Source organism: Protopterus annectens, chromosome 2.part2 (genome assembly GCF_019279795.1).
Source record: "Protopterus annectens isolate FY-2018-M chromosome 2.part2, PAN1.0, whole genome shotgun sequence".
NCBI lineage: Eukaryota > Metazoa > Chordata > Ceratodontiformes > Protopteridae > Protopterus > Protopterus annectens.
In genome coordinates, this window is record NC_056730.1 from 565,397,280 (window position 1) to 565,414,533 (window position 17,254).

Below are 17,254 nucleotides of genomic sequence, written 5' to 3' on the forward strand. Positions count from 1 at the left end.
AGCCCTTACAAATGCCTTCTATGAACACCTCCAGGACTGCATGGATCAGGCAATCCCAAATAAAACCAAGACTCTTTCCACAAAGGGCAAACGTCCAGTCTGGTGGACCCCAGCCATTAACAAACTTTACAATAAGAGGAGAAAGCTATTACATGATAGAACAAAATCCATAAAAGGGAAGTCACCCTGATCATTATTAGTAAAAAATACGAGCACTCATAAAATCAACTAAGGCCAATTTTGAGAGAAAAATTGCCATGGATTCAAAGGACAATCATAAGGCCTTTTTCAGCTATGTTAGGAACCTGGGTGGAAACTCCCAGATATGCTCAGAATTAGTCCAAAATGATACAAAAATCACTGAGCCCACAGACATTGCCAACATACTGGCAGACAGGTTCAGTGCAAACTTCACCCCGCTCCCCCTAAAGGAGAGATAACTATCCCAGCAGAGTGTAGCCTCCCAGACATCTCAAATGCGCAGGTGAAAGCTGCTCTCTCTAAAGCTAAAAACACAGCATCAATGGGACCAGATGGTGTCCCGGCTGTGTGCTACATGAGCTAAATGAGGAATTAAACCCGCACATAAGGCAGCTGTTTAATCTCAGCCTTACCACAGGATACATGCCCAAAGAGTGGCGTACGGCAACTGTGGTCCCACTCCACAAAGGCGGTGCCTCTACGGACCCTGGTAATTACCGCCCCATAAGCTTAACAAGTCTAGTCTGCAAAGCTATGGAGAGGATCATAATGGAGCTCATAAACAAAGATATAGGGGACTTGCAGACATTGGACCCGACCCAGTTTGGCTTCGTTAAGGGCAGATCATGCCTTTTGAACTTGGTCGACTTCTTCGAAACAGTCACCAAGGCCATTGATGAGGGAAGGCAGTCCATACAGCCTACCTTGACCTTGCAAAGGCCTTCAACACAATACCCCACTCGGGTATTGTAGAAAAACTTACCAGCTTAAATGTAAACCCATATGTCACAAGATGGGTTGCAAACTGGCTTAAGGACAGAACCCACAGGGTTAGAGTTGCTGGCGCTATGTCAGACTCCAAGCCGGTCACAAGTGGTGTCCCACAGGGCTCGGTCCTTGGCCCCCTATTGTTCGGCATCTACTTCTCAGAAGTACAGGCCAACATGGGAGGACTTTGGCTGACAAAGTTTGCAGACGACTGCAAACTGAGCGCCATAGTGGAAAGTGCATCGGACACGGATATCCTTCAGAAGGGACTCACGGAAACAGATAGCTGGTGCCAGAGCCATGGCCCGAAGTTAAATGCCAAAAAATGTATAGTCATACCCTTCGGGAAAAACAAGGTAACCCCAAGCTACCATATAGGTGGCAATCCACTAAGCACAGAAGAGGTTATCAGGGACCTGGGGACCCAGGTTGACAGTGGCCTTTCTTTTGACACTCACGTTGCTAAAGTGGTTAGAAAGACCTTCTACATTGCCCACCTGATCATGAAGGGATTTACATCCAGATCTAGTGAGGTAATTGTTCACTTATCAGACCAATGATCGAGTACAATGCCCCATTCGGGATGTATCTCACCCGACATCTGCAGCAATTGGAGAGACCCCAAACGTTCCTCACCAAAAGGATAAAGGGACTCCAAAATCTGTCATATGCTGCCAGATTGAAGAAACTCCAGCTCTATTCAGTTGCATACCATCTGCTCAGAGGTGACATGTGCCTGACATACAAGGCCTTGTCCAACCTGGAATTAATGGACATGCTCCACTTCAAAAAATCCAAATCCACCAAAACCACTAGAGCAAGCGACTTAAACCTTAGCACGGATATAAATAGGACGTGCTGGAGGGATAGATTTATCACTCAGAGACTCCCTATGCTGTGGAATAAAATCCCGATCCATGTGAGGCAGAGTACCTCGCTGGCTCTGTTCAAGAGAAATCTTGACCTGTGGATGGGAGATCGTAGGTTTATCCCGGGAATCATCTCTGTATCACTGCTGGACAGAGGCACAACAAACTAATGGGCACAGTATTTTTTCATATAAGGGGTGGCGTAAGCCACAAAAATTTGGGCTAGGCTTATAAATGCCTTAGGGCAGATAGCCTAGTATAAATCTATGAACCTATGAACCTATGAACCTTGTTTCTACAACTGCAACACAAGTCACCTTTCCAATGTGGTTATACAAGCAGTGACTACAGGGGACAACCAAAAACTTAAAGGGCAAATAGTTTGTCACGTTAATGCAGGAAGTGTCAAGAAAAGTAATGGATTAGAAGCAAGTAATTTTAGGTATCACTAAAACTTGTCTGAAAATAAACATTTGTTCTTCCTGCTTTATAAGGAAGAACTCCATCTTACTACAGAACAACAAGCCAGGATTTAAAATGTGAAGTGGTATTCTTTTATTATTTACGAAAAATCCATCCCTCAAACTCATTGACTCCTTGTGAAGTCAAATGATAAAAACAGCCTACATTTATCGATGGCTGATATGTGAAAATGACAGTATTTTAAGGTGAATACTGCTGTAGCTCACATCCCCTTTCCAGTCACAACTAAAGTCTTCAAGGAAACAATACAAGATAGTACAGATACTAGCTCAAGAGTCCTGATTAGTACTGATGACTTTAACACATAGTTTAGTGGACCATAAAAGTGCCAGTTATCAAGCACTTACTGCCAAGCAGTCTCACGCCATTGATGAGTGCAGGAGCCAGGCCAAATCCACTTGCAAGAAACTGTACACTCACAGATCTGTTAATTCTATTGTTCCTCATAGGAGTAAGTTAGTAATGTCTAACTCATTTAGTGACTACCTTCCTATACAGTCTCTCATTTCCTTAAAGTCAAAATAAAATAGCTCTAACAACTATCGCTGAAGCTAAATGACACCAACTCATTGCTTTACTGTGACCTCTTAGATGGTCATTGCTTTACCAATATGATGACTCACAAAATAACTCAATATTTTAACATTTGTAAATAATACCTTATTTAATCATTTCTTCTCTCACAGAGAGGGGAGGGAAAATAATTGAAGTATATCCCTTGATCGATATAGATATTTGAAACAAAATGAAATTAAGGGATACTGCCCGGCATAACTGGAAGGGATTAAGGAGCAAAGATGGCAACGGCAACTTTCTTAGTCTGTGCCGAAGTTGTCTCTTAGAAATAAAACAAGCAAACGCCAGTACCTAAGAGGTACCCAACAGGTAAAAAAAGCCCTTCTTGCAGTTCAGTCTAATTTTTTCTGGAACCTAAGGTTTTTCTGGAAGGTGGAAGCTTATTATAAACACTGCAGAACCAGATATCAAGTGCTGTAATTCAAACAGTACAAATATCGATCCAAATGAAAACACAGACATCGAATGGGATTCATTAAGGAATTGCAATCTATCATCAAGAATCAGTTCTAAACGCCCCTGTTATTCTATACAGTCTTGTAGCCCCAGTTCTAGGAACCGGCTTGCCAACCCAGGTAACAAAATTAGATCAATAAAATATAAATAAATAAATGCATGGCATTTGCTTTAATAGATAAACAATACGAATATGTCTCAGGAAACAATGTCTCAAACATTCTGGTGTATGTGTACTCATTTTAAAGAATTTTAATTCTTTTCAGCTAACTGGAAGTACACAGACAATTTAGACTTTAAAAGATTATTCTTATTTTTGTTTAGATTCTGTTGAATTATATATGTTAAATGCTTAATGTAGTGTACTTAGCTTGTATTCAACTGTACATGCATCACAGGAGTGATGAAAGTTTGGTGCTCATGTTTAAGTTCACAGTGCAAATGCAGTTATTAACATTACTTTAACTTACTACAAGCCAATCTGTTTTGAAATACCATTTATTAAATCATTTACCAAGTTGTTTTGAGTTGTCTGAGATACTTTGTTTCATCTAGAGCTCCAGACATGAAAATGATATGCAAATTTAAACATATTTTAACTGTATATCAGACTGATGTTTTAACGGAGATTTATCACTTAATGTATGCATTTTCTGGTACATACACTTGCTTGTTCATTTTACAAGTTTTTTATTTTGTTTGCTCCACATTATCTTATTTATTTTTAAATAATGTAAAAATATTAATATTCCAGCCTAACTTTCTCTTTCAAATTAAATTTGCAAACACTTTTTTGCAGTTTGCCTTACCAATTCCACAGCAAGCACTGAAGTATTATTAATATTGTGATGCTTTGCACTAATTGTTTAATGTTTATCACATCACTTTCTTTACAATTTTGAATAAATTACATACAATTTTAAAGTAGCTTTCTTTCACTCTTAACAATTGTGCAATTTTATTTCAAATATTTTGAAAGGAAATAATCAATATTGCAAAAATATATGAGAACTATTTGACTTATTGTTGTTCTATTTAAAGAATATAACTTAAGATTCTAATATGTTGGGTAAAATATCATAAAACTACTATTTTAGAGTATAGTGAGTATGGTGAAATGATTCTGATAAAATCTAACTTTATCTCTATCTGTTTTCCAGATGGTTGAATGGTAAAAGGTAAAAAGGATCTTAGAAAAGAGTTGCTTTTATATAATTTAACTTAACCATCCTAAGTAAATGGGGCAACACCAACCTTGTTAAATCTTTAAATATTCAGTCTATGTTTGCAGAAGTGCGGTTCACTCTATCTCACTTTATCAACAGAGCTTATTCTGTGTGAATTTTACTGAAAACACCCTTTGCCAAGTGATGGAGTTAATGACAGGATGTGCATTGATAGTCATTTTTCTACAGAGAATGTGCATGTGGTCAAGAGAAATGTGTGTGTGCGTGTGTGTGTGTGTGTGTGTGTGTGTGTGTGTGTGTGTGTGTGTGTGTGTGTGTGTGTGTTAATACTGAAGCTTTCAAATATACCAAAAGTTTTATCATTAGGGGTGAGAGTGTGTTTGTGAATGTTTGCAGGTTAGGGTTGAAGTAAAGAGTAGGGAAGACAATAGATTTGGTGTTGTGTATGTGTGCTGACATATGTGAAGTGTGCGTGGCTGTCTTTTTTAGTGGTTCTGTTAAGGGTAGTGTTTTTTGGAAGGTAATGTGTGGTAATGAGCAGGGTTGAGGTTATGGGTGGGGGTAGGGTTAGAGTTAACACACATGAGCAAGACTGTATAGGAAGTAAGGACACTAATGAGGTTTAAGTGTCACACAGATGTTTACAGTGTGAATGTTCTCTCCTACATTAGGCTGCACTCTACCCCCCCTGGATTATAGAGTTTGCTGTTGTCAGTCTTAAAAGCAATATCACAAATGTGCCCTGACTGCACAACCAATGCCCCATGGTTTCCTGTTGAGCATAAACTTTGGCAGTGCACTTAGGCAGAAACAGTCTGCACTGCATGTCTTTGCCCCATACTAAGATTACAAACAGGGCAATATAACTTTACACTACTATGTGTGATACCTACCCTGCTACATAAACAGCTTCAGTGGTCTGTGTACACCAAGAAACCGTACAGCTACAGCAAATCAGTATTACATCTGCTGACTAGACTTTGAAATTAATTATCTCTTTTCATCCATACTACATACAGTGAATCTGGCAAGCAGTACACGCATGTGAGGTACAGAAATGCTCTACTTTTGTTTATTGAAGAATAGGATGAAGATTTACACTGTAATAAATACCATATCAGAAATGCACAAAAGACACAACTAAGTAACATTCACTAGGTGTTTGTTTTTGCAAGGGGGCCAATTTCCCTCCTATCACATGCATACATACTTGCCACGTGCAGGAGATTTGCTCTCTCACATCCTCCAATTACTCTGAGGTCAAGGAAGTACACCCTGATCCTGCAGTTAGAATTTAATAATGGTTGGGGAGGGGTGTGTGTTTAGGTTTCAATGTACCTATCTTTTTCAAGTTTTAGAGAATTTGTTTTCTGTGCTTTTGAGATGTGCTAGATCATGACAGCTGTATGTTTGTGAACAGGTCTTTCATCTTTTGCTATTAATTGCCTTTAATAAGTCAAAATAGAATAGTCCAGAAGTTTTATATATATATATAAAAACGCCAAAATAACCACTTGTGCACGTTAGACGTAAATATGCGTGCACGAAAAGTATTGAAATCACCAACATAAATCCAGCACTGCCCAAATATAGTAAACACACACTGAAGGAGCAATAGTTCTTTATTCCATGGCTCGCAGACAATAGACAAAAACCAAACCGGTTTCACCCTTTAGGCGTCATCAGTGGATCAAGAAAATAAACACCAGTCACCTTTTATACGTCTCCCTTAAAGAGACATATCACATATTGTCATGTTACCACAATACTATACATTTTTTAGAAAAATACATGTATATATACACACACTATAAACCTCACATATATATATATATATATATATATATATATATATATACATGTATACATTCATACACACATACATACATATACATATACAAACATATGTATACACACATATACACACATGCATACAAATGCACACACACATACATATAAAACTGGCAGAATAAATTATAGTTCACTATAAGTTCTCATTCAACCCTGGCCTATACAAAGCCCCCAGAGTCAAAATCCACATCCTTTCCTTTTTATCCAATATTAAATGTTTTCTATCATCCCCTAGAATATTCCTATTTATTGTATCTATCCCAACAAATATAAAATGGGCCGTATTATGGTCAATTGTATGTTTATAAAGTGCACTCCGTACTCTTTGACATTTAATGTCACTAATATGTAATGCCACTCTATTTTTAAAAGATTTCGACGTTTGGCCTACATAGAATGCCCCACATCGACAAATAGCCATATATACAACCCATTCGGTTCTACACGTAATCAAATGTTTTATATCAAAAACTTTAGAAGTGTTAATAGATGTAAAAGATTTAGTTTTAGGGATAATATTACAATAAATACATCTACCACAAGGATTACAGCCTATACTTATGTCTTCAATTTTTTTATCCACTCTCATTTTTTTATACCAAGACAGAGACTCTCCAATATTTCTACCTCTTTTGTAACCAAACTTACAGTATTCACCCAAATAACCACCAAAAAACTGGTCATGTTTTAAAATGTACCAATAGTTATTTACTATATGTCGAAGTTTGAACATATTAGTTCCAAAAGTAGTAATTAACCTACATGGAACATTCTCATTCATGATCTCAGAAGAATCTCCAGATTCCAAATTTCTCTTCATATTCGAAGCCTTTGACATTTCCTTATCAATATCTTTCTTATTATAACCTCTTTGTTTAAATCTAAAACCCATATTTTTTATCTCTTGTCCAAATTCTTCCTCATTACTACAAATACGTCTAACCCTCTGTAGTTGATTTCTCGGAATATTTGAAATAATGTGTTTTGGATGACAGCTATCTGCTCTCAATAATGAATTTTTAGTAAATGGTTTTCTATAAAGACTTGTCCCTAAAGTACCATCATCATTCAAAACCACATGTACATCCAAAAAATCAATTGCTTTCTTCTCTTTTCTATCAACAAAAACAATATCAAATACATTGAAATTTAGATGTTCAACAAAGATATCCCATTCATCTGGTGAGCCTGACCAGATGGCCCAACAGTCGTCGAGATATCGACGCCACATTATCAATTTTGATTTAAATGGAACACCCTCCTCATAGATCAAACTGCACTCAAGGTACCCCATAAAAAGATCTGCATATATTGGTGCAAATCTTGTACCCATTGCAGTACCATTTATTTGCAAATAACATTCCTTTCCAAAAAAGAAGATATTATTTTTCAACACAATTTCTATTAAATCAATCAACAGAGAGCAATGTTCGGAAGAATATAAGCCATACTGTAGTAACCAATATTTAACAGCTTCTATACCACCATGGTGAGGAATACTTGTATATAACGATTGTACATCAAGTGTACAAATATAACAATCTTCAGACAACCATATATCATCCATTAATTGTAAAAATTCATTTGTATCTTTAATTCTAGAGTTAACAAGGGTTAATAAAGGTTTTAATTGTTGCTCCAAATAGGCTGAAATCGACTCTGTAAGAGACACTATTCCTGATACTATAGGTCTACCAGGGGGTGGAAAAATATTTTTATGAATCTTTGGTAATATATAAAATAATTGGGGTTTTGGAGTATTAACTATCAATTCTTTTAATAAATTTTCATCAATATATCCTTCTAATTTAAATTCTTTTAATCTTTCATCAATTTTTTGTTTCAAATCAGAAGTAGGACAGACAAAAGTTTTAAATAAAACCTGTCATTACCTAATTGTTTCTTAACTTCTCTTATATATTCCTCTACATCCCATATTACCAAGGCCCCACCCTTATCTGCTTTAAGTATCACTAAATCTTTATTTTCCATCAATCCTTTCAAAGCTACCCTTTCTTTTGATGTCAAATTATACCCATGGTGTCTGAAGATGTTATTTTGATTTTTATGAAGTTCACCAAGTATACTTTCTTCAAACAATCTCACCCTAGGATGATAAGGGGGTACAAAATTACTTTTTTAAAATCTAAAACCAGAGGTAGTAGAAATGTCACTTCTAGTATGAAAGAAATATTTTAAATTCAAACTTCTACAAAAGTTTTTAATATCCATGCACATATCATGTTGGGACAAAAAGAAAGAAGGTACATAGTTAAAGCCTTTATTCAACACGGCTTTCTCATCAGTATTTAGCTGATAGTTAGTTAAATTTACTATGAGTCCTTCATCATCTATTTCTCTTCCATTATTCTCTCGAATTTCTCCCTCATCTCTTTCAGGTATTCTCTTCCGATGTTTCTTTCCACCCCTTCTAAAGGGCCTTCTTTCGATCTCACTTTTTTATGTATAGGAGAAGGTATCTCAAGTGTCTCAAGGTCTGTATCCATGCTAACTGCATTGGAGGACATTTCTGAAGTACTGGATTCAGGATTATTACCATACAGTGTGGATTTCAAAATTGACGTGCTTCTCTTACGCTTTATGCGTTTAGGTTTAACATTTTCACTAAAACACACTGCCCTTTTAGATTGTTTCCAGGTATAGGTGTTGTCATTTTTAGCATCACCTACATCTCTATTAAACTTTTTGAACTTCTTAGCTTTAACTTCAGTGTCAAAAGTATTCATTTCTTCCACATATTTATGTGGTTTATTTAAAAAATATGTGGAAGAAATTAATACTTTTGACACTGAGGTTAAAACTAAGAAGTTAAAAAAGTTTAATAGAGATGTAGGTGACGCTAAAAATGACAATACCTATACCTGGAAACAATCTAAAAGGGCAGTGCGTTTTAGTGAAAATGTTAAACCTAAACACATAAAGCGTAAGAGAAGCAAATCAATTTTGAAATCCACACTGTATGGTAATAATCCTGAATCCAGTACTTCAGAAATGTCCTCCAATGCAGTTAGCACGGATACAGACCTTGAGACACTTGAGATACCTTCTCCTATGCATAAAAAAGTGAGATCGAAAGAAGGCCCTTTAGAAGGGGTGGAAAGAAACATCGGAAGAGAATACCTGAAAGAGATGAGGGAGAAATTCGAGAGACTAATGGAAGAGAAATAGATGATGAAGGACTCATAGTAAATTTAACTAACTATCAGCTAAATACTGATGAGGAAGCCGTGTTGAATAAAGGCTTTAACTATGTACCTTCTTTCTTTTTGTCCCAACATGATATGTGCATGGATATTAAAAACTTTTGTAGAAGTTTGAATTTAAAATATTTCTTTCATACTAGAAGTGACATTTCTACTACCTCTGGTTTTAGATTAAAAAAAAGTATTTTTGTACCCCCTTATCATCCTAGGGTGAGATTGTTTGAAGAAAGTATACTTGGTGAACTTCATAAAAATCAAAATAACACCTTCAGACACCATGGGTTTAATTTGACATCAAAAGAAAGGGTAGCTTTGAAAGAATTGATGGAAAATAAAGATTTAGTGATACTTAAAGCAGATAAGGGTGGGGCCTTGGTAATATGGGATGTAGAGGAATATATAAGAAAAGTTAAGAAACAATTAGGTAATGACAGGTTTTATTTAAAACTTTTGTCTGATCCTACTTCTGATTTGAAACAAAAAAATGATGAAAGATTAAAAGAATTTAAATCAGAAGGATATATTGATGAAAATTTATTAAAAGAATTGATAGTTAATACTCCAAAACCCCAATTATTTTATATATTACCAAAGATTCATAAAAATATTTTTCCACCCCCTGGTAGACTTATAGTATCAGGAATAGGGTCTCTTACAGAGTCGATTTCAGCCTATTTGGAGCAACAATTAAAACCTTTATTAACCCTTGTTAACTCTAGAATTAAAGATACAAATGAATTTTTACAATTAATGGATGATATATGGTTGTCTGAAGATTGTTATATTTGTACACTTGATGTACAATCGTTATATACAAGTATTCCTCACCATGGTGGTATAGAAGCTGTTAAATATTGGTTACTACAGTATGGCTTATATTCTTCCGAACATTGCTCTCTGTTGATTGATTTAATAGAAATTGTGTTGAAAATAATACCTTTTTTGGAAAGGAATGTTATTTGCAAATAAATGGTACTGCAATGGGTACACGATTTGCACCAATATATGCAGATCTTTTTATGGGGTACCTTGAGTGCAGTTTGATCTATGAGGAGGGTGTTCCATTTAAATCAAAATTGATAATGTGGCGTCGATATCTCGACGACTGTTGGGCCATCTGGTCAGGCTCACCAGATGAATGGGATATCTTTGTTGAACATCTAAATTTCAATGTATTTGATATTGTTTTTGTTGATAGAAAAGAGAAGAAAGCAATTGATTTTTTGGATGTACATGTGGTTTTGAATGATGATGGTACTTTAGGGACAAGTCTTTATAGAAAACCATTTACTAAAAATTCATTATTGAGAGCAGATAGCTGTCATCCAAAACACATTATTTCAAATATTCTGAGAAATCAACTACAGAAGGTTAGACGTATTTGTAGTAATGAGGAAGAATTTGGACAAGAGATAAAAAATATGGGTTTTAGATTTAAACAAAGAGGTTATAATAAGAAAGATATTGATAAGGAAATGTCAAAGGCTTCGAATATGAAGAGAAATTTAGAATCTGGAGATTCTTCTGAGATCATGAATGAGAATGTTCCATGTAGGTTAATTACTACTTTTGGAACTAATACGTTCAAACTTCGACATATAGTAAATAACCATTGGTACATTTTAAAACAGGACCAGTTTTTTGGTGGTTATTTGGGTGAATACTGTAAGCTTGGTTACAAAAGAGGTAGACATATTGGAGAGTCTCTGTCTTGGTATAAAAAAATGAGAGTGGATAAAAAAATTGAAGACATAAGTATAGGCTGTAATCCTTGTGGTAGATGTATTTATTGTAATATTATCCCTAAAACTAAATCTTTTACCTCTATTAACACTTCTAAAGTTTTTGATATAAAACATTTGATTACGTGTAGAACCGAATGGGTTGTATATATGGCTATTTTCGATGTGGGGCATTCTATGTAGGCCAAACGTCAAAATCTTTTAAAAATAGAGTGGCATTACATATTAGTGACATTAAATGTCAAAGAGTACGGAGTGCACTTTATAAACATAAAATTGACCATAATACGGCCCATTTTATATTTGTTGGGATAGATACAATAAATAGGAATATTCTAGGGGATGATAGAAAACATTTAATATTGGATAAAAAGGAAAGGATGTGGATTTTGACTCTGGGGGCTTTGTATAGGCCAGGGTTGAATGAAAACTTATAGTGAACTATAATTTATTCTGCCAGTTCTATATGTATGTGTGTGTGTGTGCATTTGTATGCATGTGTGTATATGTGTGTATACATATGTTTGTATATGTATATGTATGTATGTGTGTATGAATGTATACATGTGTATATATATATATATATATATATATATATATATATATATATGTGAGGTTTATAGTGTGTGTATATATACATGTATTTTTCTAAAAAATGTATAGTATTGTGGTAACATGACAATATGTGATATGTCTCTTTAAGGGAGACGTATGAAAGGTGACTGGTGTTTATTTTCTTGATCCACTGATGACGCCTAAAGGGTGAAACTGGTTTGGTTTTTGATTGTCTATTGTCTGCGAGCCATGGAATAAAGAACTATTGCTCCTTCAGTGTGTGTTTACTATATTTGGGCAGTGCCGGATTTATGTTGGTGATATATATATATATATATATATATATATATATATATATATATATATATATATATATATAAATAGTACACATAATAGATATATAAACTATAAATATAGTATGCAAGCAAATACTAATTAAACATTAAATGAAATGTCATGTTTTTTACTGAATGCTTCAACTAAACTTCCTTAATAGACTATCCACTACCCTATTCTCAGATATGTATAGATATAAAAACTGAAGCCATTCTTAAAATTTCTCACCTTAAGGAATGTCAGACAGTCCTTGTTTTCATCTCTGTCTTGTAAGTCAAAGTTATAAAGTGCTTTGCAGAGAGGCAGCTGCTCTGGTAATTGCTTAATAACCTGTACAAAGCTGGCAGGGAAAATTCCGATAACTCCATTCAGCTCCCCCTGGTACCAGTTTTCATCCACTTGCCTGTGTAGAATTACAACATCTCCTGCCTTTAACCGCAGATCCCCTGGCATTTGTCCTCCGTAATTATACAGAACTCTGGCACAAGGAATCTGTAAAAGACAAGACAGATGAAAACAGTTTGAATATATGCTTGGTCCCAGTAGCGACTAAAGTATTTAACAGCAGATATTCAGAATGTATCCCCCTGACCTTGAAGGCTGTAAACATTTCACTCATATCACATGCACTGCTCAAATGCCTAGTTCTTCTGGATGTAGAATCTATATAATGCAAGGAAAACATGTTTTTAGTTGGTTCTTTCTTCTCATGAGTATATTAAGATTCTAAATCCATAACATGAATTCAGCACCCCCTCCAAAAAAATGCAAATAGCTGAGAAACAATGCTCCTGGCAGCTATGTGGTATGACCCACCACTCCTTAGCTCATACTTCTGTTTTCACCTTTAACCTCATGTCTTGCTCCTAAGATAAGTTATTAAGTAAGTAGTCGCTTACTACTATCGAAAAGGCACTTGCCTGTACACGTAGCTTATTTTTGGTTTACCTCCCATCCCCACCCCTGTAATGTTTCCTGAAAGAGTTTGTGCAGTTATATAATTTGTAAACATGCTGTACTAGGCCACATTATTTGCTGCATGACCTGTGTCCTGCTTACAGTTTGTTTGCTGCCAATTTATTGCATGTATTGCAATTAATTAGAATTAAACTTACTCCAGTTGTATCTACTTCATGTCAAACTATTGCTGTTTATTCTCCAGTAAGGTACTTAAGCCAAATGTATTTGCTTTATGTTACGTGCTTGTTACTGTATTTACTGTATGTTTTCTTTTTCTTATTACCTGTGGAGCTTTTCTGCCCGGGCCTCCACTGAAAATGGGCTCTTTGGCCCTGTGGAATAACCCGGTAAACAAATGCAAATAAATAAAATAAAATAAATAATTTTATTAGCTGTTGTAGTTTATTTTTTCCCTTGCAGAATGCATATGAAAGCGATTTTTTTATCATATCAGCATATCTTTCCCTGGTAAACACTTTAGAACTCTGAACAAATCTGTGATGTGGAGACTAACAGCTACACCCATTTCTGTTTGACCATTTACCCTTTTCAAAGGCAGGCAAGAAGATGCATGACCAGCCTGAAAGGAAAACAAGACAAGGTTTGGATAGAGTATAGGAACTTACTGTCTGCAACTGGTAATTCTGTTCACTTTATGTTTCTGCTGTGTGGTCATTTACACAAATATCTTCAGCATACATGCTTAGAGGGGGCATCTTCAGCATACATGCTTAGAGGTGACAAAATATGTTGCCTTTTAAAGGGCTACAATGTACAGTACTGTAATTTTACTTCAGATGCGACAGTTTTCTGGGTGCTACTGATTCGACTTTGTTCCTGGGGATATAGTATTTTTCTACTGACTCCACCTGTAAGTGAAACTTTCTTCTAGGGGAATATAGTACCTTTCTTCTGATTCCACCTGTAAGTGAAACTCTGTTCCAGGGGATTTAGTGCTTTTCTCCCACTTGGAAAATGCTCTTGCTTGTCCAAAACAGAGTTCCCATCTGCTGAATGTGATGGTTTTACTACAATTCATCAAACAGCATTTCACAAGAAAAGGATATTTTCCACGGAAACAGACTCTCGCCCAGTGCATTATGAAATACTGCCCCCCCCCCCCCCTCCACTGTGTCATATATCGTACTCCATGTTCCTGGTCAAGGTCTGGGAAAATTTTGTTTCAGTGAATGCCATTTCATTGAACTGTTCTGTTACAAGCTATGATGCAATTATTATTTCTTTCTTTCTTTGAACTTCTATTTCCAAGAAATGCAAGCTGGGGAACAGAAAAAAAATATTTACAGACTCCATACTTACAGCTGTTAAATATACTATGACACCTTAGGACAAAAATAAAATAATGTGCCAACCTAGCAGTTTATTAGAGTCCTAGCAGACAATATAGTAGCAGTAAAGGAATGATTCTTGTTTCTTGGTAGCCGACCAGTAGAAGGAACATATACGAGAATAGGTGATAACATATTCCCATTAGAATGCAAACTAATAGAGGTAACATTATGGTTTATCAGGTACAGCAGTGTAGAAAAACAATGGATGACAGGCATATGTGCACTTGCAGATGGGTCACAAGAAAACTATAATATCACAACACTTTTCTGGTAATCACATAAATTCAATACAGAAGTTCAGCCTACATGCAATTAATAAATTGATATGACACTAAGAAAGCATTTTACCCTTTAGTGTCTGCTACATTGTGTTAATAAAAACATCTGTGCCAAGCTGTACAAATACTGTCTGTAATTTCCTTTATGTCCCCCATGTTTCTTTTGAAATTGGAAGATGTCAAGTAGGACAAGTGAAACCACTTGTTTATGAAACATATAAATAGATTATCTGCTTAGTTTTGACTCCTACAGTCCAAAGTAGTTTTAACAAAAGATTAAGAAATTCATAATATCTACAAAACTGACACAACAATTTAGGGGAATGTTATACTCCTATGTGTTCCCTACAGATAAAAAAATGATTTGAAGTGAAATTCATAGACAGTAAAGTTGATGAAACTAAACTGATAAATAATCTTAACAAAAGGTTTCTTGAATTATGAAACAGAAAACAATGTTTCTGCTGAGCTGCAAAATCACCATAGCCTCTGTAGGGGGATGTGCCCCCCCTGTACTTCCAAATGAATATAATTGTGAGATCACTGGATCCAAAGAAAAAGGGGTTAGTTCCACCCCGTAGTGGACTCAAGACCTACAGAGTACAAACACACACACACACACACACACACACACACACACACACACACACACACACACACACACACACACACACATGCACACACACTCTCAGCTCTTGTCAAGTGTAACCACTTTCTGACTACTGATATCCCAGCCCTGGAGTGCATGCTTTCTATAATGTCAGTAAGCATGTCTTCCACTTGCATTACATATACTGTATACACACACACACACACACACACACACATATAATATATATATATATATATATATATATATATATATATATATATATATATATAAAATCCATCTGGAAGTCATCAGTGTATTATGTAGTACAACCTACTGCAATCCAAAGTAATTTTGCTTACAGTATATATGTTTTGTCTTCACTCCTCCACTTTGGTCATCTGACTTATCCATCCTGGTGTCCACTCCATGAATATTTGCAGTGTAGTGTTGATGTGTGCATGTATGAAGCAACCAAAACCCTGGTCCTTGCAGACAGTACTTCCACATGACCCTGTTCTATAGCAGTGCATCTTCCCTGCAGAGCATCCACAGACACGTGCAGCCATCCCTTACTCGCTCATGAAGAGGCAGGTAGGCTCTGCCGCCTCAGCCTTCACCTCCTCCATGGCAGTTCTATAGACATCTGAGCCTTTAAGTAAACTTAGGTCATCTGGGTCACAGTCAGGGCTTTATACCTCTTTGAAAATGAAGCTAATATTATCATAGTATAATGTAAAATATTTATAACGGTCACACAACACCAAGATATTGCTTCCATTCTGCAGGCAGTGTTACTATTTGGTACCAGTGATTCCACTACAGAATCTAAGGTACTGTATGAATAGTACAGTATAATCTAGTCTCCTTACTTCACTCATATACAGCACAGATATTGCTTTCCCACATATTATTACCATCCCATGATCTTATCTTCAACCTACACTGCCATATATGTTTTATAATATGAACTGCAGCATTTTTCCCACATACAGAGAAAAAATATACTGCTTTTCCAGTGAAGGACATTAACATTTCCTTAAAGAAAACATTCAAACACATGCATTACAGTACATTTTAGTGCAACTGAATGCTTCTTTACCATCTCAACTTTTGATTGCAAAAGCAAATATTAATTAAACTAAATTTTCAAGAAAAGTATCTCATATTTTAAGAACCAGCTGTTTTCAGAGGTGCCTGCTGTTACATGTGTAGTGATATGACAATGCTGTGAAAGGGGGTTGCAATTTCTTGTGAGACTACTGTGACGCCCATGCCCTGGTCCAGCAATCAAGGAGCCTCAATCCTCAGCACTAACACCAGACAGGGTGTCTCATATATGAGAGGAAAGGATAACAAATACACACAGTAAAGTGCAATTTCCCTTAAGAGCACACAGAGATAACAGTCAGTCCGGGGCTGGTCGCTCCCTTGCTCCCCAGGTCCCTAATAATACTCCCCACTGGCACAGCTATAGGGTCCAGATCTCAGCCTAGCTGGCTAAGCTAAAATCTCCAGCACCCTCTCTGTCCAACCAGTGTGTTGTGTCCCTGCCCAAGTAGCTGACACACACACTTTGAGATAAGTTTATACAACCACACAGACACTTCTGGGGAAGGCTGGCACAGGTTCTCCAGCTGTGCCCCTTTTACCCAGACTATATAGTAGTACCGACTACCACCACCCAGCTAATATCAGCTACCCAAAGGCCCTTAAAATGGTGTCCAGTTATTACTGTGCAATATTATTATCCAATTGGTAGATATGACTAAACAGTCAAGGCTTATTAGAGTGACTTGGTACAGTAATCACTATAAATATACAATG

The 17,254-nt window shown here is 36.1% G+C and overlaps 1 protein-coding gene across 2 annotated transcripts in view; it reads right to left on the bottom strand.

The window, feature by feature from the left end:
- The window catches only part of SH3RF2 (SH3 domain containing ring finger 2), a 1,223,737-nt gene that overhangs the window by 653,961 nt on the left and 552,522 nt on the right, over window positions 1–17,254 (bottom strand). For both annotated transcript variants that reach the window (XM_044064026.1, XM_044064025.1), the window contains exon 2: window positions 12,477–12,740. In XM_044064026.1, the coding sequence (XP_043919961.1) occupies window positions 12,477–12,740 (264 nt within the window). The remainder of the gene's footprint in view (window positions 1–12,476; window positions 12,741–17,254) is intronic.